Raw genomic sequence first — 27,276 nt, forward strand, 5'->3', positions numbered from 1 at the left:
TAAAAAATAATAATAATTGGTGGTTTGCCAGACCTATCTATGACAACAACCAAATTATAATACACCTATAAATAAGCTAATTATTAACAATTAAAAAGGAACAAGTAAGGAAGTAAATCAGGTACTCACAATCAGCACCTGACCTAAATTACGTGCACCACATATGTTTCGATCCAGTTTTTTCAACAGCGCGTCTTTAAAACCCATGTAATCAAAAAACGATGAGCTTCGACAAATATCGGACACTTGTTGAAATAATAACTGATTTGCCTTATAAAATAGAAATTTCCTACCACTGTTTGCCGCTAGCGCCATCTGTCGTAATTTCGACAAGGGATTGTTACTGGCACAATTTTCTGAAAGATCCCTTGTCGAAATTACGACAGAGGACGCTAGTAAAAGGAGAACGCTCTGAAAGATCTCTTGTTGAAGTTACCACAGAGGGCGATAGCATAGAGCACTTTCGGTGGATTTTCCCTGCACTAGCGGCCTCTGTCGTAAATTCAACAAAGAATCTTTCGGAGCATCTTGCGAGGAACGATGCCTAAAAACGTGAGTCCTACCCACTTTTAACTTAAACTTCTTACGAAATACGAACTCTTATCAATTACAAACTTCAAGACATTAACCAACAGTAACCATAACAAATTACACAGCCATAACAATATACAACAGGATTATCAGGCTTTCCTAATTCCGTAAGAGTGGTAAAATTTTTGATGCGTATTCATATATTATGATTACCTTCGTGGTGCTACAGGGGTTGATGCATAGGGTTTAAAGTGTTTAATTTGAGAAAAATTTCGGACTGATTTACACATGTTAGATATTCACTACTCATATATCTTAGTTTACTGCTTATTTTCGTTTTTCTACTCATTTTTTCTAGGTTCTGGAGACAATGATAAATACTATCGAAGCCTTAACAAAGGTGTTCGTCCGAGCCCTTAATAAAAGGTGTATACTATCCTCAGTTAGTTTTAACTGAGGGCTGGCGCTACTAAACGGCAATAGGGCACTGTTATTTTGTAAAGCTGCATTGCTAAATTGGGCGGAATTTCTGTAGACTTCAGGCACTTACATACAGATTCTATTACACATTTATTTAACTCACATATCACTGCATTTAGCATTTTTGCTTTTGAAAACTGTTTATTGTTGAACTTGCTGTTTCTCCGTGAAGAGGATTCTTTTAATAAAAACTAAAATTGAGAGTGAATCCTTATTTAATTCATTGCCATATCAACACCAGTAAATTAGTATACAATGAACTCCAAAAAGTAGTCCATTCTCGTTAAAAATAATCATACACGCACACTTATTAAGAAAAACTTCAATTTCACAGGAACATTGGTTAGTACCGATACCTCCTTTGATAGCCACTGTGCCTCTGAAAAGTGTTTTTGTCATACTCCTCAGAGTACTGACCTTCTTGTACTGGCTGTCTGGAAATTAGATCCAAAGATCTTTTGATTTCATCTGGAACTGGTGGAGGGGTGGGAAGGTGCGCCCCTTCCGCTCTAAAGCCGTTTTCGTCTGCGATCCAATTGACTGTGATTGGGGTTCCTACAATATTTAAAACAATAAAAAATGTTATAATAAATTTTGAAATAAATAACCATCTGGGGAGGTGTACGAGTAGGACCCTTGCATCACTTCGGCTTCAGTGTCCTTTTGGCCGGCGTTTTTGAGGTATCCTTGCGCTTGGGCTTGGGAACCATCACCAGACACATAACTAGGAAATAAAATAAGTGCATAAAAAGTGATTAAAACTTGAATGCAATTGTGTTAATTGATAGCTAATTATGAGCACTGAAACGTTTTCGATGCATCATTTCCAAATTTTCCAATGCCTGCAACCTTGCAAGAACAATAAGTCATGTTAAAATGCCAAGATCTCTATCTAAACTTCCCTTGGAAAAATAAAGCGGAAATCGCAATTGTTGCACTGTTGTTACATCTTACATCACACATTGTATTCTTCAATTTAGAAAATTGTATGTTTATGAGACATTGATTTCTCATGAGCAACTTTAATTCCGTTTTGATTTATGTTCGCTGCTCACGCGAAATAACGTATTTGAATCATTCATCTGGCTTAGGGAATTACAATTCTTAAGTTATTACAGTTTTTCAACAACAGTTTTGACTAAAAAAACAATCAAACCCTTACCTGTAACTAAAAGACCCATCGGGATTCAACTCGTTGGACTCGGAAACAATTGGAACTGGTGGTGGATACGGTGGTTGAGGTTGGTATGGTCGCTGTTGTTGGTATGGAGGTTGTCTATAGTAGTTTTGAGGCGTGGCTAGAGCTGTGCTCAGCAAACAACCGAATATGATCTGGCAGAAATGGGTAAATTTGAAATAAAGTCATAGCTGAATGTTTTGTTTAATTTGGGATGCTAAGACAGCACTTTCTCACATAGAGCATCGTCCTACCTATAAAAGTCCCAATACCCATCTGTCTTAGGTGTCGAATGATATAATATGCCTTGCCAATTGCGCAAATGTATCAAACAGGGCCCAAAACCGAAAATCTGAAGCAATACTTAATTAGATTCAATTTCTACGTCCTTGTGAAAATTAGCCTGCAGTTAAAATTAATGCATTCAGCGCCAGAGCTAATATGTAGAGTTCTATCAAGAGATCGTTTCATAAAGTGGCTGTTAGACACTCTATGAAGCGTGTATTACGTCGCCCCATGATAGAATTTTCAACCAGAATACCAGGGGTTTAAGGGGCTACAGCATACACCTTAAGCAAAAACTTTCAGGCGAGCAGACGCGAGTGTGCACTACGGAAAAAGACACGTTGAGCTTTCTGATCATTTTTTGCAAAAGTGTCCGATATGGTTCTGTCACATGAATAAAAGAAATAACATTAATGGCAAGGCTGTAGCGGTCACAAAAGCAAGCACCATAAGATTTCGGCTCTACAATAATTTTTTGTCCCTTATAGGGACAGATTTGACTATAGGCCACGACAGGCGCTATACTGAGTGTGTACACTTAACAATTTAAGTCTGTGCGGCAAGGCACAACAGCCTATTAGGAGACGCTGGTGTCTGTTCAAGGTGCCTGACGAAGTTAACCTGAAGCAGACATCGGTGTCTGCCATAGCTCTCAACGTGTTAGGTTTCGGTTTGATAAAATCTTCGTCTGATAGGAAGTTGTTAACTGGCAACTGTCGCTTCCTAACTGAATATTGAAAAACTGGCCCAAAGTTCTGGAAACTCGATGTGTATTCCTTGCTCTTGACTATTATTAACTAATTATTAAAAAAAAATTCCCTTACAATAAGTAAAAGTACTTACAAGCAACATACTGACTCTACTCAAGTAATCCTCGTACAGAATACACAGAAACACACGAAATTGATCAACTGCAAAAATTGTCTAATGAATCCGTGAAGTTACACCCATTATTTATAAGCCACCCCCACTGTAAACCAAGTTTTGGATCATCTCATCTTGGCACACCCTACCCCAAAAATTTTGCATGCATTAGTGAACATCTTTAGTGCACAAGGCCATTCTTCAAATTTCAGGTTTTTTATTACTTACTGCACGCCAGGCAGATGAAAGCGCCTCTTCCATTTGCGCAGGTACCCAATATATGATGGGAAAATCCTTGTTTTTTTTTTAAATAAAATTGTGAATAAGTTTTTGATTGTCGTTTCATGGAAGGAGATTAGTAATATTTTTAATATTCAGGAAATTTCTCGTTTAAGACCAAAGAGTGAGTCACATTTTTTGAAATAATAATCACAAAACAAAATCGATAATGATTACTTTAAACGATATAAATGTAGTCAATTTTGTCATAACAAACACCTAATATAGACAATCCAACAAACACGCCAAATGGGCCTTCGCCATATTGTCTCTTATTGGCTAGGTTTACCTCGTAGGTTATGACAACTAATTCAGTTTTTTGCCCAATTCTGACCATTTTTATCACGTGATGTTTCTCAAACCAAAATTATCATACCATAACAAATATGTTTCTGTATAATGCATAGTTCGAGATACTTTACTAAACAGTCCACTTATATGCAAATCACATCAGTTGGTTAATGCTATTTGTGTTAATGGCTATTCTTTATATGCACATCTCAATGCAATAATTAGACATGAGACTTTGATATTCTTGACGATACAATGTAGCCATTCAAGTAGACAATTAACGACAATTTTTTTTATGAAACAGGCAGGCAGTCGGGCACGATGTCAAATTTGATAAATTACCTACGAATGATAATTGCATATTCAAAAGCCGTTGAAATTCAATAAGGAATTGCTTGATTTTTATTGGTTCTGAAGTAGTAGGGCATTGTAATGTCAGAATTTGACCCTAAAGTAACCTACAGACATTAGATATTACATTATATGTGGACCATGTACTTTGACTTTAACAAATTTATTATTCAAATCAGTTTATCACTAAAAAAAAAAACGAAATGTGGAGAACCGTAGAAAGTATATGAGGAAAAAACCTAATCAAATTAGCAGGTACTAATCATGCCATTTCGGAAATTAATAAGTTTAATTTCGGCAGCAAAATCTAAAAGGAAGCAAATCAGTATCTCCTTAAAGATGGGTAATAAATCCTCGATTAAGGCAAACTTAATCCATCAATTAGAATTTAAAATGTTTTCCCAAATTATCCATAATACTCCAGTACCCATTACAAGAACCATTTGAATTAGACCAAAGACCCGTATACCACCAACTTCCCCTGTAATCAGACTTAACTGCCTACTTAGCATTTTCACAGCTCTTTAGAAAAAAATCACAATCATTCCCTCTTTCCTCCGTATCACTGATAAAATTTCCAAACAATAGCATTTCATGGTTCCCGCTTTTTCAGGTTTCTAGAACAATCGATCTCTGAAGATCCCCATTGCCGATACGATTATTATTCTAATGTAAAGTTTCCCAAGAGCTCTTTTAGAGGGTGTCAAAATTCGCGCTTTGTTGCCTGCAATGTCAAGGTTTATTCAGCAAAATAACAATGAGAATTTAACGTTTATTTATACATCAATATGTGCTGGGTACTCCGTAAACGGAGTGTGGTACCACTACAGGTTCATCCAATACTTTGGTAACACGAGGAACTGTGGACTCATGTTGAACTTGCGAGGTTGGTGCTACAGCATGAGGAATATAATAGTCAAACTTTGAAAGAACTGGGGCTGCATGTTCTACATTGTAGGGAGCGCCGTATTGTTCACGGGGTTCCTCTGGAGCAACATAAAGAGGCACTTCATATTTATCGGGCACTGTGGGAACTCCATATTCATTGGCTGGTGCTGCAGGGGCTACATGAGGAATGTAGTAGTCGAAATGCGTAACAATGGGGGATACATTTTCCACAGCATGAGGGGCTCCGTATTCTTCATGGGGTTTCTCTGGGGCAACATCAAGAGAAACTTCATGCTTATCGAGTACATTCGGGATGCCGTATTCATTGGCTGGCGCTACAAGAGCTACATGTTCCCCAGACTGAGGGGCTCCATATTCTTCACGAGGCTTCGCTGGGGCAACATGAAGAGGCACTTCATGTCTATTGGACACTGTTGGAACTCCGTATTCATTGGCTGGTGATGCAGGGGCTACGTGCGGAATGTAGTAGTCGAAATGCGTAACAATTGGGGATACATTTTCCACAGCATGAGGAGCCCCGTATTCTTCATGGGGTTTCTCTGGAGCAACATCAAGAGAAGCTTCATGTTTATCGGGCACATTCGGGACGCCGTATTCATTACCTGGCGCTACAGGGGCTACATGTTCCTCAGACTGGGGGGCTCCATATTCTTCACGAGGCTTCTCTGAGGCAACATGAAGAGGTACTTCATGTCTATTGGACACTATTGGAACTCCGTATTCATTAGCTGGTGCTGCAGGGGCTACATGAGGAATGTAGTAGTCGAAATGCGTAACAATGGGGGATACATTTTCCACAGCATGAGGGGTTCCGTATTCTTCATGGGGCTTGTTTGGGGTAACATCAATGGAAACTTCATGCTTATCGGGCACATTCGGGACGCCGTATTTATTTGCTGGCGCTACAGGGGCTACATGTTCCCCAGACTGGGGGACTCCATATTCTTCACGAGGCTTCTCTGGGGCAACATGAAGAGGCACTTCATGTCTATTGGACACTATTGGAACTCCGTATTCATTAGCTGGTGCTGCAGGGGCTACATGAGGAATGTAGTAGTCGAAATGCGTAACAATTGGGGATACATTTTCCACAATATGAGGGGCTCCGTATTCTTCATGGGGCTTCTCTGGAGCAACATGATGAGGAACTCTATATTCATGAGTTGGTGCTACTGGGCCTTCTTTAAGGACTACTGGGACATCATAGTTCTGAGCTGAACTAGGAATTGTATGAGGAATGTGGTAATTGTGGGAAGTCGCAATTGGCGTTGCAGGCTTAAGAATTGGCGTTTCATATTTATCATGCTCTTTAGGGATTCCATAGGAGTCTCGAGGGGGTGCAACATTTATTGGTTCTTCCATGGAAAGGACCGGTTTTGACATATCTAAGTAAGCGTTTTGAGTAGTTTTGGCCAGGTATGCAGCGGGCACTCCATACTCAGTGTGGGGCTGCTCTGGTGGGGGGTAGTCGGCTTGGGAGGAGGCCGCAACGGCTGCGAGAGCAAAAAGAATCTAGAAAAACATAATGTAGCATTGTATTCGTAAAATTGGAAGAGAAAATACTTACAAATTGCATGTCGCTTGCCATATACGCTGAAATGATTATTTTTAAAAGACCGCTTTCAGTTTTATACTTATACTTTGAAAGTTGAAGGTAATATGCAGTTAATGATGTTGTTAATTGGTTTTATTGGGGAATGGCAACTAAAAGTTGTTAGGTTCTTCGCGAGTACCGGATCTGATTACATACAGGGTGTTACAGAACTTAAGTAGTTAAGGTAACTAAGGTAAATTCTTCACTGTGAAATTCGAAAATAAATGATCATGAGTTATGATCGGGCTCATGAGGCTTAGATTTCGATGCCCTAGAGGGTACTTAGGTATAATTTTTTTTTAAATCATCATTACTCCTGTAATTTTGAGATATTTGTTGTGAATTTCTGGCAATCAATCTAAATGTTTTCCAGGGAATTGGAGCTTAATTGATTTAGAAATTCCTAAAATTCTAATGGTGGTTAAATTTAAAAAAAGTGAAGTAGATACTCCCCTCACTCACATGGTTATTTCTCAAAAAAATATCTCAATTTTTTAAGTGTTTTTTGCTTAAAAATCGAATGAATCTTATATCTCTCAGAGGTAGAGGACCAGGCGTTATGATAAAGTATTTAAAGACGAAAATTATAGGTAATGCAGTTCGTTATAAAAGAAGGTGTTTTGTAAATCATGAAACAGATTGCAACTAGTGTCTGCCGATTATTTCAGAAACTATAAAAGTTATAACAGGCCAATCTGCAAAGGCTTATAAAGCCCTCAAGACGACTAATCTGAGAGTTTTATTGAGGGTCACTGGACCCCAAATATTAGATATATCTTTGATTAAAGTCTGTGCAATAACAAGCACTAGATACGTCCTATAAAAATAGGTATTAAAGTGATCACGATCTCCAAAAACCACAAGAGATATTTGAACGCACCCAGTGAAGGTTTATAGAGCTCCCATCGATTAAATGCATTTATATTTTAAAGCAGTTAGTGCTCCAAGGGGAAATATTGGCGGTCTAAGTGTGAAACGCGTAAAAAAGTAGGTAGTTACCCCTTTTTGGAAATTTCCACGAATAATAATATACGGGTTCTGTATTCAACCCAGGTATCTTAATTGAAGACCTGATGGACCTCTGCAAATGCAGTTTCACATTTGTTTTTGAGCTCTTTTCAAACCGCAAACATCGGGGTTAAAGTGACTTCGTATCTCAGAAACTAACAGAGATATTCCAACTTAACCAGTACATACTTCGCTTGCATATTTTAGTTATTTTTTTAAGGCAATTGTTCCATAAGTTCTAGTGATATCGAGGGTTAAAATTTAAAAAGTGACAAAAAAATAGATACATCTTCGCTTGTTTGAGGAAATTTTCGAAATTTTTAAGGTTCTTTTTAGGTCCTACCTTTTAAGTTTACCTAATTGTGAATAATTTACTTGACGCATCGTTTTCATTTAGAGGCAATTTTGTAACTCGGAAATTAGAAATAAGACATATACGTTATCAAAATATTTTTGAGAGTTTAGAATCAATGAATGTTTGAAATTTATAGCTATTCGATACTTAATAACGAAGACAAACTACATCTTTTGTTCATACACGACTTTAAGCGTTGAACATTGAAATTCCATAAACCTATCTAGAAGCAATTATCATTAACTCAAACATGTCAATGAGCAATACAACTAATAAATTCATGGATTTTGTTCTTAAAGTGTAAGAAAATTCTGCTTTCACTCCCCTCCCAACATCCCTACTTAGCAATTATAAATATATTTTGTAATATTCGAAATAATACATTTGTCAATCAGTTGCGGTTAAATTAGCACGTGAAGGTCAGGTAATATTACTAGTGTAGTAAGATGTAATTTTATAATACTTTTACCTGTAAGAAATAAAGGCAAGTATTTAGATACATGTTGTAATTTATAGGTTAAAATGGTGGGAGTTTTCCCACTTCTCTTGGCAACAATCATTGCTGCAGTTAAGGGCGATTACTACTACCCGTACCCAGCAGCTGAAACAGGACATGGAGCGCTAATTCTCCACCCTTATCCCGCTGCTGAAACTATTAATCCGATAAGTGGTCCCTATCCCACCGCTGAAACTATTGATCCGATAAGTGGCCCCTATCCCGCTGCTGAAACTGTCCTTCCAATAAGAGGCCCTTATCCTGCTCCTGAAAATATCCTTCCAATAAGGGGTCCTTATCCAGCTGCTGAACCTATTAATCCGATAAGTGGTCCCTACCCCGCTGCTGAAACTGTCCTTCCAATAAGAGGCCCTTATCCTGCTCCTGAAAATATCCTTCCAATAAGGGGTCCTTATCCAGCTGCTGAAACTATTGATCCGATAAGTGGTCCCTATCCTGCTGCTGAAACTATTCGTCCAACAAGTGGTCCCTATCCTGCTGCTGAAACTATTCGTCCAACAAGTGGTCCCTATCCTGCTGCCGAAACTATTCGCCCAACAAGTGGTCCCTATCCTGCTGCCGAAACTATCCGTCCAACAAGTGGTCCTTATCCTGCTGCCGAAACTATCCGTCCAATAAGTGGCCCTTATCCTGCTGCTGAAGCTATTGGTCCGATAAGTGGCGCTTATCCCGCTGCTGAATATAAAGAAACATCAGCTCCAACCAACATCCCTTATCCACCTGCACAACCCGCTGCGACCGGGCCATATTCATCTAGTGAACCCGCAAAGTTGTCAACGCCAAGCCACCCCTATCCAGCCGCAGAACCAGTAAAACCAACCAGAACCGTTCCATCTTCAGCTACAACATCAAAGGAAACAACCGCACACTTCCCTTATCCCGCTGCTGAGCTCATCAAAAAACCAGCACCTTTGAAACCAACCATAACTTTTTCGTACCCAACTGTTGCGCCAAAGGCGGAAACCACAAGTTTCCCTTATCCAGCTGCTCAACCTGCTAATGAAAGGCCGAGTCTGCCTTATTCAGCTGCAGAACCTATTATTAGTCACTCATATCCAACTACAGTAACTCACTCTCATCCTCGCGTGGAACTTAACACTGTGCCCTCTCATCCGTATCCAGCGGCGGAATATTAGCAAAAATAGGGATGGGAGAGTTAATAATAAAATCAATAATTTAATATGCAAATACACACATTTAATAGCTGGTATTATTGTTTTTTATATATACACGTTAGTGAACTTATAAGAGAACCGAAAACTCATTATCGTAGAAATCCGGGAACTTCAGTACCAATTTTTTGCTGGATGAGCTTTCCATATCCACCTCTACCTGCGTCATAATCTGTTCTGTACTCATCTCGAACCTAGGGCATAATGCAAAAAAAAATCCTTTAGTACTGTTTAAGTGATTCACCGTTGTGGTATTACCATATTTCAAATGAATTTCAAATATTCCTATAACTCTAAAAAATTATGGTTCTCACCTGTCCACCAGTTTTCCCTCTTCCATACTGTCTTCCTTCAATGAAGCCTGCATCCCAATCTGTTCTAACAATTCTGTCATCCAGTCTTGTTCCATTAATATACCTTATTAATGTAGAAAAATAATGAATAAGGCGTTGAAAACTAATATGCCTGGCACCGCAAAAAGTCCTATCATTTATTTGTTATGAGAACAAAATAAAGCCAACGAATATTTTAAAAATTATTTATTGATCAAAATAATCACCTTCACTCTCCAAAACCTTTTCTCAACATGGCTAAAGGTCCTGAATTCCTTTTTTTTATATAAAAATCAGCTGTTTTGGATGAGAAAAAACGTTTCAAGGCTTTTTCCAAGGAGTTGCGGGGCGAAAACATTTTTCTCCTCACACTGTTAGCCAACGCTCGTAACAGGTGATAGTCAGGAAATAAATCAGAATATTGCATGTGAGGTATAGTTCCAGTCTGAGAAAAGGCTGAAAATCACGCAATTTTTCGTAGGCTTTATCAATTATAGATGTATACGTACGTATGTATTTGCTGTAATTGATTCGCCTTGATTAAGGAGTTCAAAATAAACAATACCTTCAAAAGCCCAAAAAACAATTTGCAAAATTTTGTATGTAAATCCTTCTTAGGAAAAATGTTTTGAAGGTTCATTTTTAAAGAGTAATTGATAGGACCGTTTTGTGTTGTTATACAAAGCCCATTTCTCATCACGTGATGATCCCATCAAAAATTGGTTAATTTTTTAGTTTAGACAAAAGAAAAGACGCAATAAAAAAGCCATTCAATCGATTGTAGTCGGTCAGTTTGTAAGGAATCCACTTCTCCAGCTTTTTTGTCTTATCAATTTGATAAAGGTGGTTTCTAAAACACTCAGCTGTATGACTATTTCTGCACAAGCTTGACGTGTTCAGAAATAGCCATATAATCGACAACTTCCGGTCTTCCATTTCGAAGTCCATCCATAAGAGATTTATCCCCGTTACGAAATTTTGAGAACCAAAACTGCCCCTTTCCATCTAAAAAGGATCCTTCCCAAACATCTGGTGTAATTTTCGTGCTGTCTCTGTGGCTTTAAGGTCTAATTTATATTCTAATTTGTGTCTTTAAGGTGATTATCGTAATAATTTTCCGTTGGGCTCAGAATATCAACTGGTTTAAGTTTGAATGACCTTGTTTGCTAATAAAGCAATCATCTATTAATCCTTGTACAGTGTTATACATTGTTGTACCTCTCCAGGACACTGTTGTAACTTAGTGATATCTGCTTCCGCGGCTGGTGTTATTTTTGATAATACCGAAGGACCACTCTTGTTTTTATTAGACAGAGAAAACTGGATTTATGCACTAGGTTTCACTTATTTACGACTTTATTTCCTAAATATCTTAATTAATAATTACAATAAAAGCATGTATAAAAAACTTTACTTAGTCGGCGTTTTAAAGGATAACTAGCCACTGGTGTTTCTAAGAATAACTAGTTTGGTTGTGTTGAAAGAACTTGTACTTGAGTCCCTTGAGTGATGAACATTCACACTGTATATGCTCTGTAATGTGCAATGGTACACTGTATATGTACTGAATGCTGTTAAGTAACTTGACAGAGTTAACTTGGAGATGATTTCCCCGAAAAATCACATAAGGAACTGATCTCACTTGGTCTCTTCAATCTTCCCTGTTCCAACACCCCCAATGGAGAGGGTTGAATCATTAAATCCAACAACGCGGTTGGAATTCCCCGTTGCGGTGAGTCTAATTCCTGGCCTCTAATTCTTTTGCCTTTGTCGCTTTGTAGTGACCATAAACTTGAATTAAATAAGTTTGTACTGTCCTGGAGCCGATCCTTCGTCGGCCTTTGATTTTAAGGTTACCAATTTCTAGTTCTCGCAAACACTAGATGTTGAGGGTTAGCTATGGTCCATCTACGGCCCTGTGTTGTGTAGTTGTAAAACTTCTCCAGAAATTCGAGATGATTTTATTTACTAGCAGTAAACTGTATTGTCGACAACTGTTAAGTATCAATCTTTTAAAGATCCCGTGGGTTTATTTCCTTTCAGCTTACTTTATTGCAGAAAATTGGGATTCCCAAAAAGTCTGAACTGTTTTCAGACAATCCTAAATGTACCCTGTTTGATTATCGTAATGGCATATAAATTGGAGGTGTGTAAACATGAAATTATAAAAAAACGAGATGTCTTTTTGCGGTACCTGGTACAAATAAATTCATATTTAAATGTCATATTCATAAATCTTAAGATATTCATACATATAAAACACTATTTTCTTATCATGAGCCATGTCTAAACAATACAAGCGTCGTTCAGCAAGAATGAGAAATTTATAAATCTCTGGACAATTTTGGAGTTGACTCAAAATGACTACGAGAGGTAAAGAAAATTCTTGAGTTTTTGCTTAAAAAATGTCACATTTATAGAAATTTCTATAAATTGTAACAATAAAATTTGATATTGCTCTAATTGAAAACTAGAAACATGTTCAGTATCAGGGGTTTAGTGACAAGCGACGCGGGACTTTCCCAGGGTCATGTCAGGACAAAGATGAAGCCTTATTGATTTTAACACTTGGAAGATACTGGACATGACCAAGATGTGTCAGAGAGTCACATGGAGGAAAAGTGACTTTTTACCTCATGCTTATCAAACAACATAAATTAAAGTTTGGTAAGCAATGAAATGAGGAAAAACATTTTTGCAGAAGGTACAATATTTTTATTAACCACATGTGTATTAATTTTACTATCCTCTGAAAATTCAAGTAAATGAGAGTATGTGGCAAAAGCATGTCTAACAATCTCAAATACTCATAAAAAGCTTTGATACTACTACAGACATGATAAATGCTATGTACAGTTAGTAAATAGGTATGGTAAAGCCCCTTTATACTTATAGAGAAAGTAACAAATTCAATCTCACCGTAAACAATTCTCTGCATCTTCTCTAGTGTAGTACTCAAGAAAACAGAAACCACAAGGCGTCTTCTTGTACTTGTCAAGACCCATAATAATCCTCCTCACTTCACCGCATTTTGAAAATAGTTCATAGATTTGTTCTTCGGTGGTATAAAAGGAAAGGTTTCCAATATACAGGGTAGAGGTCAGTTTCAATAGTTTATCTTGCTCTGCCCGGGTACCCTAATGGGAAATTGGAAATCTGTCATTAAATTAAGTTTAATTAGGTCTTTATTTTAATAGGAGAGACCGAAATTAACCTATAGACTGAAATACCTTGAAATGTTGGTCTCGATAAGAGCTTAACTCTATCGAGGGTGAAGTTATGCTGGTCATTTGGAAGTCTGGAAAGCTTTCAAGTCAACAGATTTTAAATGAGATTCAAGTTTGCTAAATTTAATCAAAACGTTAGAGAATTCAGAAATCCAATAATAAATGAAAATAAACATATAAATCCAACAGAGAAAAAGATGATTACAAGGCCACAACAAAAGAAAACGAAATCATTAACTCCCTCTAACCAAAATGTCAAGAACTTTAACTGTCAATCAATGTGCTGAACTGTCAAATCTTGTGGCTAACCCCAAATAACGTCATTTGTCAGTGTTAATATGTTCTATAGGTTTGAAGCGGATTGTTCAGTTTTTCTTTATTAGCTTTAAAAATAAGGCTTCAGGCACAAATAGGGGTTGTTAGAGTAGTGGTATTGCACAATACTCTCAGTTAAAACTAAGTGTCCTTTACTAAGGCTTCGGACGATAATTCCTGTTAACATTTCGGTGTTAAATCTGTTACTTTCTTCAGAATCTAGGAAAAAATTATAAAAATGAGAATTAACAAAGCTAAAGTGTATGGGATATAAGTATGTAAAATATGTGAAACGCTTTGAAAATTCCTCGTCTCGATCGCTGAAAAATGACAGTTTCAGAACATATATAATATATGTTATATATATAATATATGGTACGTATATATATAAAACTAATACTAAGACATCATGATACTAGTACATTGAGAGATGTCAGTGCATACCTTGCAAAATTTCTCCATTATTAATTTTCCAAGAATATTGCCACAAGTTGCAATATTGTGTTAAAATAGCTAAGCTGAACAGTTAGCAAAATAATGTCGTGGATATTCGGTTATGGCCGAAATAAAGACCAGGGGCCGGATCTTTCCCAAATGGGACTCGGCGTTCCCGCAGGACCGCATGGTGGGTCCCGAGATCCGCCTTCTCAGGAGCCGAATTTGACGAAAGCCGAGATGAAGCACATGGAGGCCTACAGATTCGACTCGTCCGCTTTGGAGCGAGCGGCTCAAGCCGCAAAAGATCTTGAAAAATCGAGTAAGTTTTACCTTTTTAATAAGGTTATGTAACCTTCATTCATAACTTACATGAATGATCTAGAACGAGGTAAGATTGTTCTTTAAATCCAGCAAACTGTAGAGGGACCAATATTATGAAGTGATACATCGCTAGGTCTAGAGAACAGAATTATTGTGCAATATTTCAGTTTTTTTCAACCTTTGAAGAAAGCAACATCTCAGCTGCAGGATATCTCCTTTTTCTATATGTCCAAGGAGTATGGATACATCAAGTAAAAGCTGATCCAATTCTTGGACCGGATCAGTATGAGCTTGATTAAACTATGATTATATTAAATGAATATTATATGATTATTCAGTCTAACAGAAAAAGCCCCTTTCCAATGATTTACAATTAAAGGACAGAAGGTGGTTCAAAAACAGAACTTATAACCAAGCAAAATAGGTCAAATAAAAACAACATTTTCAATTTAATTGGACTTTATTGGAACCAAGAATAGGATCGAAAGTCATGATGTGTCTATACTCAATGATACATTGCAAGTGTAGCAGTTGCTTTAGCTGGGTGTGTAGAACAAGAAAAAAAGCAAAAATTGATTAAACACTAGATTAGAAATAAGCACAAATAAGGACTAAGAAAAGTTAAGAATAAACATTCATAAGCTTTTAGTAGTGTTTTTCATAGTCATTTTATGGTCGTGGTTATGAAACATAATTTTATGACTTTCGACTCTAAAAAGTTGATTAAAGTTTATAGAATATTTTATACAAGATGGCTCAAAAAAAGTCCATAAAGACATAAAAAAATAAAATCCTTTAGATTTCTGTTTTTCATTTCTCTCCATGATCCAAATCCATATAAATCCTAAAAACATTATGACCCAGGGCAGCTCTAGATTTTTAAGTTAAAGAAAAGTTTCAAATTTTTAATATTTTAGTGTATCACTATTATAAATTACAATGACCTTCTTATTATCAGTATAAAACCAACATTATCAATAAATATAGGGTGTTTCAGTTTTAATTTGCGTCCTTTCAGGAGGTGGTAGAAAATGCAGAATAAGATGTTTTTGTAATGATTATTTATTTAAGAAGTTCTACATTCCTGTAAGTTGATTACAGTTGACTGAACGATGTGAAGGTGAAGATAAAGACACTTTCGCACATGTCGGATACAATCTTTTTCTTAAAAGCGTTTGTGTATTCACTTTATGGTCTTCTGTAAATTCAATTAAATTTACACACCTACGTACAACAAAAAATTTTTATCCCACTGACACATACCACTTTGATTTGCGTACAGTAAAACATCTTACCAGACATGTAATATAAAGTGCTATTTTCAGCTCGGAAATGCGTGCTATAAAGCCATTTTTCTGTACAGTTCTTTAATTTTTTGAAATATTTAGTTGACATTCAGGATAGGTGTTTCTCAAAAAGCTCCACGTCAACTGGATTTGAAAGCTATAGGATGAAATTTTTTGCATCCACAATATTACCTCCAATATTTCCATTTACTACCGTCCCTTGAAACGACGCAGGTTAAAACTGAAACACCCTGTAGAGCATGCCAAAGAAGCCCTGGATCTTTCGAAGCTCCAAGAAACAACTAGGCAAGTTGAGCAACAGGCGAAAATCAAAGAATATGAAGCATACATTGCTCAGTCGCAAATCGAGAGCAAGAAAGCTGAAGCTGAAGAAAAAAGAAAACTGCTTCAGGAAGAAACGAGGCAACATCAAGCTAGAGCTCAGTATCAAGACCAACTGGCACGAAAAAGATATGATGATCAGTTAGCACAACAGCAAAGGATGAATGATGAAAGTCTAAGAAGGTAAAATGGATTTTGTATGAGTGTACATTACTAATTTACTGTTGTACTCTAGACAAGAAGAATCTGTAGCCAAGCAAGAAGCAATCCGTAAAGCAACAATTGAGCATGAAATGGATTTGAGAAATAAAAATGATATGAAAAAGGTGGAAGCGAAGTTTAGGGCCAAGGCTAAAGTAGATAGAGAGAATCGGGATTTGACTCTGGAGCAAATTCGGCTGAAAGCCCAGGAGAATCGAGTTACTGTTTTAGAAAGCATTAAGTGAGTATTCAGTTTTAGACTTTAGAAAACTATTATTGTGAGCAGGCAATTAAATGAGTTTGAATTTACAGAACAGTGGGTACTGGAGTTCAAACCATGCTAACAGACTGGAATAAAGTACTTACTGCAGCAGGAGGTCTAACTCTTCTAGCTTTGGGAGTGTATTCTGCAAGGGGTGTAACCGGTGTTGCAGCTAGATATGCTGAGTCAAGGATTGGTAGGTCACACTTAAAGTCTGCCTGCACCAAGAAATATATATTAATTATAATTGAGTGTTTTCTCTATTATAGGGAAACCATCTTTAGTAAGAGAAACTTCTAAATTTTCTATGCTTGAAGCTGTAAAACATCCTATTGAAACTTTAAAAAAAATTAAAAATAAGGAAGGTGATGTTCTTCAAGGCGTTGTATTAGCTCCAAAGCTGGAAGAAAGGTTAAGGGACATAGCCATTGCTACAAAAAACACCAAGCACAATAGAGGAATGTACAGGAATCTCCTTATGCATGGGCCGCCCGGCACTGGTAAAACCATGTTTACAAAGGTAAGATTATGGTATATAATTTTATTTGTACTTGAGTTAAATTAATATTTAAAAATCTCATGATTTCTACTATGTTATGCCGCAGTAATACATCTTACACTTTCTTACATATTTTAGAAATTAGCAAAACATTCTGGTATGGACTATGCAATTTTAACTGGAGGCGATATAATACCGATGGGTAAAGAAGGTGTTACTGCCTTGCATAAAGTGTTTGATTGGGCCAACAGCACCCGTAAAGGACTTCTGTTATTTATTGATGAAGCTGATGCGTTTTTGGGAAAGAGATCTTCTGAAAATATATCTGAGGATTTAAGAGCTGTACTTAATGCCTTTCTTTACAGAACTGGTAAGTGTTATATATAGGGGCGGAGCAGCTATATATTCTTAATTAAAGAGACCTTAAATATGACAGTTTTGCATTAAAAAATAATTACTTATGTGCTGCAAACTGTGGAGTTACTAAGTTTTCTTGGTTAAACCATAAATCAAAAACTGAGAATCCTAAATAGCTTTTGAGCCAATGGAAAAATTAGAAAATTGAATTTTTAGGTGAACAAAGTGACAAATTTATGTTGGTATTGGCGTCGAATACGCCCGAACAATTTGATTGGGCCGTAAACGACCGATTGGATGAAATGGTCGAGTTTCTTTTGCCTGGTTTAGATGAACGAGAACGATTAATTAGATTATATTTCCAAAAGTTTGTTTTGGAACCGGCAACGGAAGGAAAAAGGTATTATTTCATTGAATAACTCTGAGTTTAACATTTCTCCAATTATAAACCTAAATGTAGGATTTTCCTTGTCATTCTGTCTGCGCAAGTTATAGATAAACCTATAGTTTTATGTATATCATTAAACTGGCTGTTTAGTGTTCACATCGCTCTTTCAAGATTATTAAATCGTTTGACCCTTGATTTAATAAATGATGAGATACCTTCACATTGTCCCAGTGCAGTCAGTGGAAAACACCATTAACCTTTTTTTTTTTATTTAGGAGGTTGAAAGTAGATAGCTTCGACTATAGCGCTCTCTGTACAACCATGGCTAAAATGACGGACGGAATGTCTGGAAGAGAAATTGCGAAACTGGGAGTGGCATGGCAGGCGGCAGCCTACGCATCTGAGGACGGTATCTTAACCGAGAAAATGGTCTTGACTATAGTTGAAGACCATGTCAAGCAACATAAGCAAAAAGTAAGTAAATAGGATATAGTATAGTATATTATACAATGAGCGGGATTGTTTTCCCTTTTCTACCATTATAACAATTTGTGGAGATTAAAAGATATTGACTGCTTTAGAATTTCAAAATTCGATTATCAAAGGTTGTTGCTTATCAGAATTTACTTTTCTTTAGTTTTTTTTGTATTAAATGTTTTGCTCAACGTATCTCTTATTTTCAGGTGGAGTGGCAGTCGAAGCAAGAAAAAGATAAATCCAAAAGTTTTTATCATTCAGAAAAAGAAGACTCATACATCCCTGTAACACCAAAAACAATTGATTACGACGCACCTTTAGATGTCGAACATCAAAAAGAAGCCGAAACCAAATCCCAAATTTGTAGTAAATCGGCAGAAACAAATAGAGCCCTATCCAAAAGGAGGAAATAGACTGACCCATAAGATAATTTTTATAGCATTTAATTGAGCGCAAAAGCCATAGCCAGGGTGTTTTTAAGCGGCGCTACTTGTTCCTTGTCAGCACCACTTTAAAACCCGCCCTAGAGAGTTGTAGTTAATGGGTGTAGGATATTCCACATAGCTTTTTGGCTCTGTGATTTTTGGTTGATTTCCGAAATATTTTTTGTCCTAGTCTATAAGTATGTTGATGGTGTGATCAAATAGCGGGGAAGGTTTCTGAGAGTGGCATTTGAATGTTTTTGCCTGAATGTGGCTCTTTATACGCCCTTTTTGAGTCGTTTATTTGAGGCCAGTACATACAAAGTCTAGAGTTGATGTTTGCAGAAAAATGCGAGTGGTCAATTCCTGAGAGATCTGATTTTATAGTCTTTTTAAAATGGGATTTCAATAAGTTACAAAAGCAGACAGAGAAAACAGAAAAGTAATTTACATACAGTGTGTTCCAAATTCGTTGCTTTTTATTGGGACTTCGGAAACATTAACAGCTATATGGCGGATTTGATTTACAGTCGTTAAAATGTGACTGCGTAACTGACATCAAAATGTAATTACAAGGACTCTTCTTCTGGATGATAATAAATGTCAAGAGAAAACATGTTAAGTTTTAACCAAGAAATCAGGTAGTTTGTTGGATCTCTTGTGTATTGATTACAATCGTATATTCATACAAAATTAGATTTGTAATGCTAAACGTAGTTTTCTCGAGTCATAGATGTTTTGCCACAGGCGAGTCATTGTGATATTTAGGACGCTACTCAGGGAAGATTGTTTATCTTTTATTCCTGGCGTCCATTTTTATAGTTTTGTTATACTGTGATCTCGAAAGTGCAAAAAATGTGAAAAGAAAACATTTTTTTAAATAAAATCGTTTAATAAATACTTGTTTTATTTTTGGACTCTCACAAAAGTAGGCCAAATATGCCCAATATTCCTATGATTTCTATATTAAGTATGAAGTGAACATATGAATATCAAGCTATTTCTAGGAGAAAACAGTTTTTTTCAAAACTGTGACTTAAAAAAAAATTTAACTTGATTGACTTGGGATGAATACCCAAATATTGCCTTGTTTTTAAAACGATTGTTAGTCTTAAATTATGTTCGTGTGCCAACATTATTTGCGAACACTCGTCTCTTAATTAAGCATCTAATCTGAAGCCAATGTTGGTCAAATCTCATATACTGTAATATACAGGGTGTATCAGAAATAAGTACCTTAATTTTAACTGGTGGTAGAACTCTTCAAGGCCAACAACTTTTCCTCATACTTTTTTTTCGATCACCCCTCATTAACAAGATAAAATTAAATATAATTTTGGACAAATTTCACTACTCGGTACTGACCTAGTCGACTGAACGATAAACACATTCCAAAAACAACCGCAAAAAAGGTTGGCAAGTTTTTGTATTTACGCCGAATTCTTAACGTTTGAAATGTTTACGATTCTTAGTGATTCATTTTTTAATTGTAATACAAGATTTACTTATAAAGTAAGTTCATATTGTCAAGTTGAGTTTCATATTAATAAAAAAAGACACATTAAGCAAATATAAAAAATTCAACTTACTTAATTCATAAGGCGCTCAAAATAACCACCATTATTTTCAAAACAACACTGCAACTGCCGACGAAATGATTCTTCAACCCTTTATAACATTATTGGATTATTTCGAAGCGATATAGGAAGATGTTCCATACGTTCTCTTAACTCTTCGATTGTGTTTATCGAAGTAGTATAAACCGCACTTTTCATGCTCCCCCCTAGGAAAAAATCACATAAGTTTAGATCCAGAGATCTGGCGGGTCAATTTATAAGGCCATTTCTTTCTATCCAGTGTCTTGGAAAATTTCCTTTTGCCAGTTTCGCACTGCTCACGATTTATGGAAAGGTGCTTCGTCCAGAAGAAGCCACATGTTGGCTCGAATATTCAATGCCACATTTTCCAATAAATCGGGTAAAACATCTATTAAAGATTGTAAAAATCTTTGCTCATTTAACCGTCTAAGCATTACATGAGGTCCGATAAATAGGCCATCTATGAGATCTGCTCATACATTAATTCCAAATCTTTCCTGAAAGTTGTTTGGTCGGATAGCATGTGAGTTTTCCTCTGCCCAGATATGCGTGTTGTGCATGTTAAAAACGCCTTAAATCCAGCTTCATTAGTTGAATATAGGAATGATAGAAAGTTTAGTTGTTCATATATTTTAGCAAGAATCCATTCGTGGAATTGACATTTTCGTGGCAAATCTTCAAGATTAAAAAATTGCACTTTTTGTACATGGTAAGGGCACAGTTACCGTTATTCTAACATCCGCCATACTGTCAAATGAGATATCCTAGATTGAAATGCCAACTTTCTCGTGCTAGTTTCTGGTCGAAGTTCAACATTTTTAAGAATTTCCTGCTCGAGATTTAGAATCCTGTTGGAACGTTGTCTTTCATGTTCATGGGCTGTCGGTGTAAACGTGCCGTAATCCCAAAGATGTTGAATAACGTTTATAAAATTGCGTTCATTAGGAGTTTGACGTTTCAAAAACTTTTGTGAGTAGATTCTACGAGCTTTAGCAGCGTTTTCATCGGAGGCACCATATGCCAAAATCATGTCTGCATATTCATTATTTGGAAAATGAACCATTTTTAATAAATTTAAATCGCTTCACTTGTCGAAACACCGAAGGTAAAGGCGGTCGCAGTATTAAAAAAAATTGATTTGTTGATGAAAATACGCATATCAGAAGGTTAATCTCTAGCCCTTTATGTTTGAAAAATAATGTTAACTCGACAACAAACATGACTGGCATGTCATGAATTTTAAGGAAGGAAATGTAAGAATGAAAAAGTGGTTTTTGAGGAAAATAGTACATAAAACACCAGTTAAAATTAATGTACTTACTTCTGATACACCCTGTATATTTGTTTTATTATAGAAAACAATAGGTATTGAAAAATTGGTCCCTCAGTCTCTTAAGTTGCCCATTCACATACAGTTTGCACTTAAACGAGTTTTATATCACATTGGCCTTCAAAATTTTATAAAGACGCACCTGATTCTTGTAGTGCCGCTCCAAATGTTTTCCGTGATTTATTCGTCTTTTATAATATTATTTTTTAATTGTTTATGTCGCAGATCGTACAAATGGGGGAAGGACTTAACTAGTTGTATTAGTTCTCCGTTTGTTTTGAATCGGGCGTCAAATGTAGAAGATCTGGGTAAGTACGCCGCAAAAAATTAACCTAATTTTTTTTAGCACTTTTTTCAATAGCCACTTGTAAACTTCTTAAGTGTGGTTACGTCTAAAATTTAAATATCGCAACTTTTTTAATGTTAACTTTGACGATACGCGTTACAACAACACATTACGTGGATCTATAAACCAGGTTTTAAACTAGAATTCAGCCATCGTCAATAAAATGTAAAACTTTAATATTAAAATATGTTAAAATTGTCCACAATAACAGTAAACTCCGATTTATCTGGACTTAAAATCCAATTCTACAACTAGGGACAAATGGTCGGAAGGATAAACTTCGTTCGGCAAACCCACGTATTGCTTCAGTTCCTCAGCAGTCGGGACCGGAATTTGTCGGATCACAGAAAATTTTAAAGCGTCGACGAAAATATAGTCTAAACAGCCTTTATAGTCTTTCGTGTAATTTGTATATTTAGGAGTTCCACTGGCACTAATTAGACGGAGTTTGTGATGAAGCAGTGCGTCTCCTGAAGGGGAAACTGAAAAAATGAAATGATAAGACTAAAGTTATTTTACTGAGTAATTTCATTGCATATAACAATTACATTGAAAATAATCCACTAATTTTAGGGCAATGTGGATGGATTCTTTTATCATGAAAAAGGTATAATTGCACGAGGGCTTTTATCTGATCCAGATAAAATTATCTAGAACTTTCAATGCTCGAGTTATATTCGGAGCAGAATTCCATGACTATATTTGTGATACTTTTATTGAATTTGACTCGTAAACATTAACAGAAACTTAATCAAGTTAAAATTCTCTGATAGAAATTTTACCGTACTAAAATTTCTGGCAATGTATAGTTACTCACAAAATTTGAACTACATACCGTAAAAGTTAATAAATCTGTTACAAATAAGTGTTTCTAAATTTTTTTAATTGTTTTAACCAACATATATTTACGATAAATAAGTATGGAATGGAATATACTACAAAGGAAATCACAAAGTAGTTTCAGTTCAAAAATAATAAGTGATAAACAATAATCAACCATAAATGTAAACACAAAATTAATCATACAAAACACAAATATAAGTTATGTTGAGTGTAGGTTTATTTTTTGGTAATTTTTAAAATTGAAACTAACGGTTTGGTAACGAGATTTTAATGATGAAAAAAATACAAGATGTCTTGTCACCAAGAATACCGAATCAGTTTTGACCCTTTTGGAGAGCCGATTCGTTATCGGGAAAAATTATATAAAGCATACAATCGATACGCCGAATATCTTATTCAGCGTCTAGCAAAATATGAACGTTGGCATAACATACAGATTGCGGAGACGATTAGTGTCTACATCTATATATATTGTGACGTTTAATGTCTATGATCGCGTATCCACGTCGCGCATCTGGTACGATCTGTGGTGCAGCGGTGACAGGAACCGAATTTAGTAAACCCAAAATTTTCGAAGGAGATGTGTTGTGGCTCGCCAAATAATGCAATAAATTATGAGTTGCGCTATTAAAAATTTGCGTGTAGACAACATCGTTTATTTTTATATCGAAAATAAACAAAAATACTAATTTCCCAACTAAAATTACTAATACCTCAGAGATTCGATTAGAAAACGTCTGGTTCCAACAGCATGATTGTCCTGCCTACAATAATCGAGAGATACAGGAATTTCTTCAGAACGATTGTACCGGATGCACGACGTGGATGCGCGTTCATAGACATTAAACGTCACAATATACATAGATATAAACACTAATCGTCGCCGCAATCTGTATATACATATTACTAATTTACTTTAATAAATTTGAAGAAGTTAATACTTTGTAGCACCTCCTTTAATTTGAATTACAGCCGTCAAGGGACGGGGCATAGATTGTACCAACTTTGTTGATAAATTTGCAGAAATATTTTGTCATGCAGTAAAGACAGCCTTTCTGAGTTCTTCAAGATTACTGCAATTGCTATTTTGAACCTCGTTTTTTTAAATTCTCTACGAATTCTCAATCGGGTTAAGATCTGGCGATTGAGGCGAAGAATTCAAATAATTTTGGCATATTATATATCGACCATTGCTTTACGATCCCAGCAGTGTGCTTGGGATCGTTGTCTTGTTGGAAATAAAAAAACTCTAGCCATGTTCAATTTTTCGGTAGAAGATCTTAAATTGGTTTTTAGAATATCGAGGTAAACATTTTTGTCCATTATTCCTTTAATTTCATGCAGGTTCCCTGTACCACTACTTCCCATAGCACCCCATGACATAAAAGATCCTTCTCCATACTTGTCTGTTCGAACAAGATGTTTATTATGAAGCTCGGTGTTTGGTTTTCTCCATACGATTTGTCTCCCATCTGATCCGAATAAGTTCATTTTTGTTTTGTTAGTGAAAATCACGGTGTTCCAGAACTCAACAAGTTCAATAACATATTTTTTTGCAAATTCAAGACGTTTTTGTCGATTAATTTTTGATATACAAGGTTTCTTTCGTGCTATTCTACTGTTGTAACTGCTTTTTTTAAGAACTCTTCGCACTGTTTCAGTTGACACGGGTTTATTTACTCTTTAGGACATTTCTTTCGTTAATGTTGGAACACTTTTTTTCGGATTAATCCTCATTTCACATAAAATGAATCTTTCATCCTTTTCAGACAATAATTTTTCCGTCCTCTTCCAGGCTTATTTTGTATTAATCCTTCATAGCGATACTTGTTTATAATCCACTGCACTGTGAAATGGGTCTTGCCTGTTAATGCAGCAATTTTTCTCATTATGCTTCTCGTAGAATAAAGTTTTCCTACTATTGTATGCGTCGTAAGATCAGTTTGCGTTCTTTTGTTTGCCATAAGTATATCTACCAAAATTAATGCAGTAGACTCAACTGAACGAGTTATGACTAAACTTATCAGTCGTCAACAGAATTAAGCTAAAAAACTTCCTTTGATAAATTCTTACAGGCTATAAAAATGAATCACTTGTTTTGTACGGTTAATTTTGTGTCTACATTTATGGTTGATTATTGTTTATTGCTTATTAGTTTTAAACTGAAATTACTTTGTACTTTTTGTTATAGCATATTCCATTTCATACCTATTTATTGTAGATATATGTATGTTCGTTAAAATAATTTTAAAAAATTAGAAACATTTATTTGCAACAGGTTTAGTAGTTTTTACGTTATGTATGGTCAATTATGTGAGTAACTGTATATTACTGTGGTTGGACCTATTGCTTAATAATAAAATATCTGATCTTTAATGTAGCACAAATGGTAAATTAAATTCTTATATTAAAAATACCTTTTTATAACTTACTTTTAGTGCAGTCTTCATGCTCTGGATTAATGGTTCCTGCTACCATGAAATCGTAAAGGGATTTTGATACATCACTATTAAAATCTCCACAAAATATTATTCCTACCCTGCCATGTCTATTGCTTTCCTGAATATTAAAAGACGTGTTCACTAAATCTGTTTAAATCTCATACCCTAATTTACCTTGCCTACACGATCCTTCAAATTTCCCAAATGAAGCGTGGCCATGAAGGCTTGAAGCAGTCTTATATGGTTGGCATCCGGATGATAAAACAAGTGAGTATTTCCTACTATTGCGATATTGTTGGTGTATAGGTCTTGTAAAATGGTGGTTTGCAACGAGGTTTTCTGGCGAAGAAACTCCTTTTTTACATCACTGTTCGCGTTCAACAAATCCAGGATTTTTTTAAATTGTTTGCGATCTAATGAGCCTGACATGACCAATTGCTTAGTTTCTAACAGACTAAAAATTAATGTTTGCAACTCAAACATTCAAAACTTCTATTATACATACTTGAATCTATTTGCCTTAAAGGCACATACCAAACCTTCAGGAATGCAATTGCCCTTTCTGTTAAAAATGCTTTCATATCCTCTTTTTTTAAATTGGTTTTTATAGAAAACTTTATATTGCATGTCGTCCACCTCTTGCAAGCATATAATGTCGGCTTTATACCCTGGAATTTTTTACATAAGAAAGTAGTAATTACTGAGGAATCATTGTTTACCTTCCAATTCCTTCATAATAAGTTTTTTTCGGTAGTGTACGCCCAAAAACTTACGAAGAGTATAATCAAATTGATCGAAGTCCACGTACCGATCAGCCAAAACATTGTAAGTCACAACCCTTATTCTAAGAAAAAAGCAAACGTTAAATTACTTAATTTTAGAATTAAATCACACGTACTTGTTTCCCTTTAACTCTTCTTTAGTTAAACTATGCCTCTTCTCAAAGGGACATTCAGGCAATTGTGGTACATTATTAACCTTGTACTCTGAAATAGCTTCCACCACAGGACCTTTAACTTTGTGGCTGTTATATGGTACACAAAAGAATTTTAAATAATGATCCAAGTCCTCTTCTGTAACGTTGTATCTATATCCCTCAGCAATTTTATGCCAAACGTTCTGGTCAGTGGATTTCAACCAAATGAATTTAGAAGTCTTTCTATCCAGGTTATAGGCTTGAAATGTAATCGGTTCTACTGGGAAGTTGGTAGATATAGAGAAAGGCAGCTTAACCACCCTTATGAATGGGGCGTTAGTTACAATGGCATATTTTTGGTCACACACTTGAAGTATTTTATCTTCTTTTAATTTGATAAAATCTTGAATTTTTATGCTATCTTTATAGTCCTTATCAATTTTAAGAAACTTTATTATTAGCGTTTTCCTTGGTAAATCACACAACTCATTGTTTTCACAATTCTCATTACGATCAACCTCCGCATTATTGCTGCTGAGCGCCACTAAATTTTCTTCAATGCTTTTCTTCAAGTCTGCCAAAGTGTCAAAATTTTTTGCAAAACCAGTAACATCTTTTTCTAATGTATTTCCCGTTTTGGTTTTTACAGTCAGGGTAAAACGAATATCACAGATAGAAGTATCAAATTCTCTGAGATAAGCAATTTTTAATTCTGAATTCGACATAATTATTTATTTGCAAGTGTATTTTCTGTAAAAAAAGTAATATTAACATTAATATTTTATCTATAATGAATTAATATTATGGTGAAAAGATATGGGGTACCTGCTAGTTTTGCCACCTTTAAAGTGCTATGCACCAAATAATCACTGATTGCGATAACTTCAATACAATTATGCGTCTACAACCCACATTCAATTTAATAATTTTAATTAAGATAACAAATATATAAGTACCTATATAATAGATAATATACATAAATCATTATTGATTAGTTATCTTTTTAATAGAGTAAAATTTGATGTTTCGAGGATGTGTGAAAATTGGCAGGCTCCTTACATGAGCATAGACATGTTTGAGAATGCTAATAGTAATGGGAATAATCATGCAAATGCAAATACT

General features: G+C 35.7%; 6 protein-coding genes across 7 annotated transcripts; 2 read left to right on the forward strand and 4 right to left on the reverse strand.

The window, feature by feature from the left end:
• Nucleotides 1-1,208: 1,208 nt before the first annotated feature.
• Nucleotides 1,209-3,481, reverse strand: LOC136419321 (endocuticle structural glycoprotein SgAbd-2-like). The gene is made up of 5 exons (XM_066405558.1): nucleotides 3,439-3,481; nucleotides 3,317-3,384; nucleotides 2,174-2,343; nucleotides 1,620-1,735; nucleotides 1,209-1,566 (listed from the first exon to the last, which is right to left on the reverse strand). Exons 1-5 carry the CDS (start codon nucleotides 3,464-3,466, stop codon nucleotides 1,355-1,357), a joined length of 594 nt encoding a protein of 197 aa, XP_066261655.1. The 5' UTR covers nucleotides 3,467-3,481; the 3' UTR covers nucleotides 1,209-1,354.
• A 1,560-nt stretch (nucleotides 3,482-5,041) lies between these two features.
• On the reverse strand, nucleotides 5,042-6,755 carry LOC136419373 (uncharacterized). The gene is made up of 2 exons (XM_066405655.1): nucleotides 6,735-6,755; nucleotides 5,042-6,679 (listed from the first exon to the last, which is right to left on the reverse strand). Exons 1-2 carry the CDS (start codon nucleotides 6,753-6,755, stop codon nucleotides 5,042-5,044), a joined length of 1,659 nt encoding a protein of 552 aa, XP_066261752.1.
• A 1,891-nt stretch (nucleotides 6,756-8,646) lies between these two features.
• On the forward strand, nucleotides 8,647-9,777 carry LOC136419374 (uncharacterized). Its single transcript, XM_066405656.1, has one exon. It carries the CDS (start codon nucleotides 8,647-8,649, stop codon nucleotides 9,775-9,777), a length of 1,131 nt encoding a protein of 376 aa, XP_066261753.1.
• Nucleotides 9,778-9,816: 39 nt separating this feature from the next.
• Nucleotides 9,817-13,538, reverse strand: Cbp20 (cap binding protein 20). The gene is made up of 4 exons (XM_066405577.1): nucleotides 13,376-13,538; nucleotides 13,065-13,282; nucleotides 10,128-10,230; nucleotides 9,817-10,007 (listed from the first exon to the last, which is right to left on the reverse strand). Exons 1-4 carry the CDS (start codon nucleotides 13,433-13,435, stop codon nucleotides 9,906-9,908), a joined length of 483 nt encoding a protein of 160 aa, XP_066261674.1. The 5' UTR covers nucleotides 13,436-13,538; the 3' UTR covers nucleotides 9,817-9,905.
• A 560-nt stretch (nucleotides 13,539-14,098) lies between these two features.
• bor (ATPase family AAA domain containing bor) lies at nucleotides 14,099-19,578 on the forward strand. The gene is made up of 9 exons (XM_066405572.1): nucleotides 14,099-14,444; nucleotides 15,990-16,257; nucleotides 16,310-16,516; nucleotides 16,588-16,733; nucleotides 16,807-17,057; nucleotides 17,175-17,406; nucleotides 17,610-17,793; nucleotides 18,057-18,255; nucleotides 18,465-19,578. Exons 1-9 carry the CDS (start codon nucleotides 14,225-14,227, stop codon nucleotides 18,669-18,671), a joined length of 1,914 nt encoding a protein of 637 aa, XP_066261669.1. The 5' UTR covers nucleotides 14,099-14,224; the 3' UTR covers nucleotides 18,672-19,578.
• Nucleotides 19,579-22,102: 2,524 nt separating this feature from the next.
• LOC136419332 (2',5'-phosphodiesterase 12-like) lies at nucleotides 22,103-27,095 on the reverse strand. Of its 2 annotated transcripts, XM_066405573.1 has the most exons (7): nucleotides 26,996-27,095; nucleotides 26,137-26,904; nucleotides 25,958-26,082; nucleotides 25,744-25,906; nucleotides 25,413-25,692; nucleotides 25,230-25,356; nucleotides 22,104-22,436 (listed from the first exon to the last, which is right to left on the reverse strand). In XM_066405573.1, exons 2-7 carry the CDS (start codon nucleotides 26,877-26,879, stop codon nucleotides 22,177-22,179), a joined length of 1,698 nt encoding a protein of 565 aa, XP_066261670.1. In that variant the 5' UTR covers nucleotides 26,880-26,904; nucleotides 26,996-27,095; the 3' UTR covers nucleotides 22,104-22,176. The 2 variants fall into 2 exon arrangements, with proteins under 2 accessions (XP_066261671.1, XP_066261670.1); XM_066405574.1 differs by lacking the exon at nucleotides 26,996-27,095 and having other exon boundaries at nucleotides 22,103-22,436; nucleotides 25,958-26,076; nucleotides 26,137-26,951.
• Between the last annotated feature and the right edge of the window lie 181 nt (nucleotides 27,096-27,276).

The sequence above is a fragment of the Euwallacea similis genome, chromosome 2 (genome assembly GCF_039881205.1).
Source record: "Euwallacea similis isolate ESF13 chromosome 2, ESF131.1, whole genome shotgun sequence".
NCBI lineage: Eukaryota > Metazoa > Arthropoda > Insecta > Coleoptera > Curculionidae > Euwallacea > Euwallacea similis.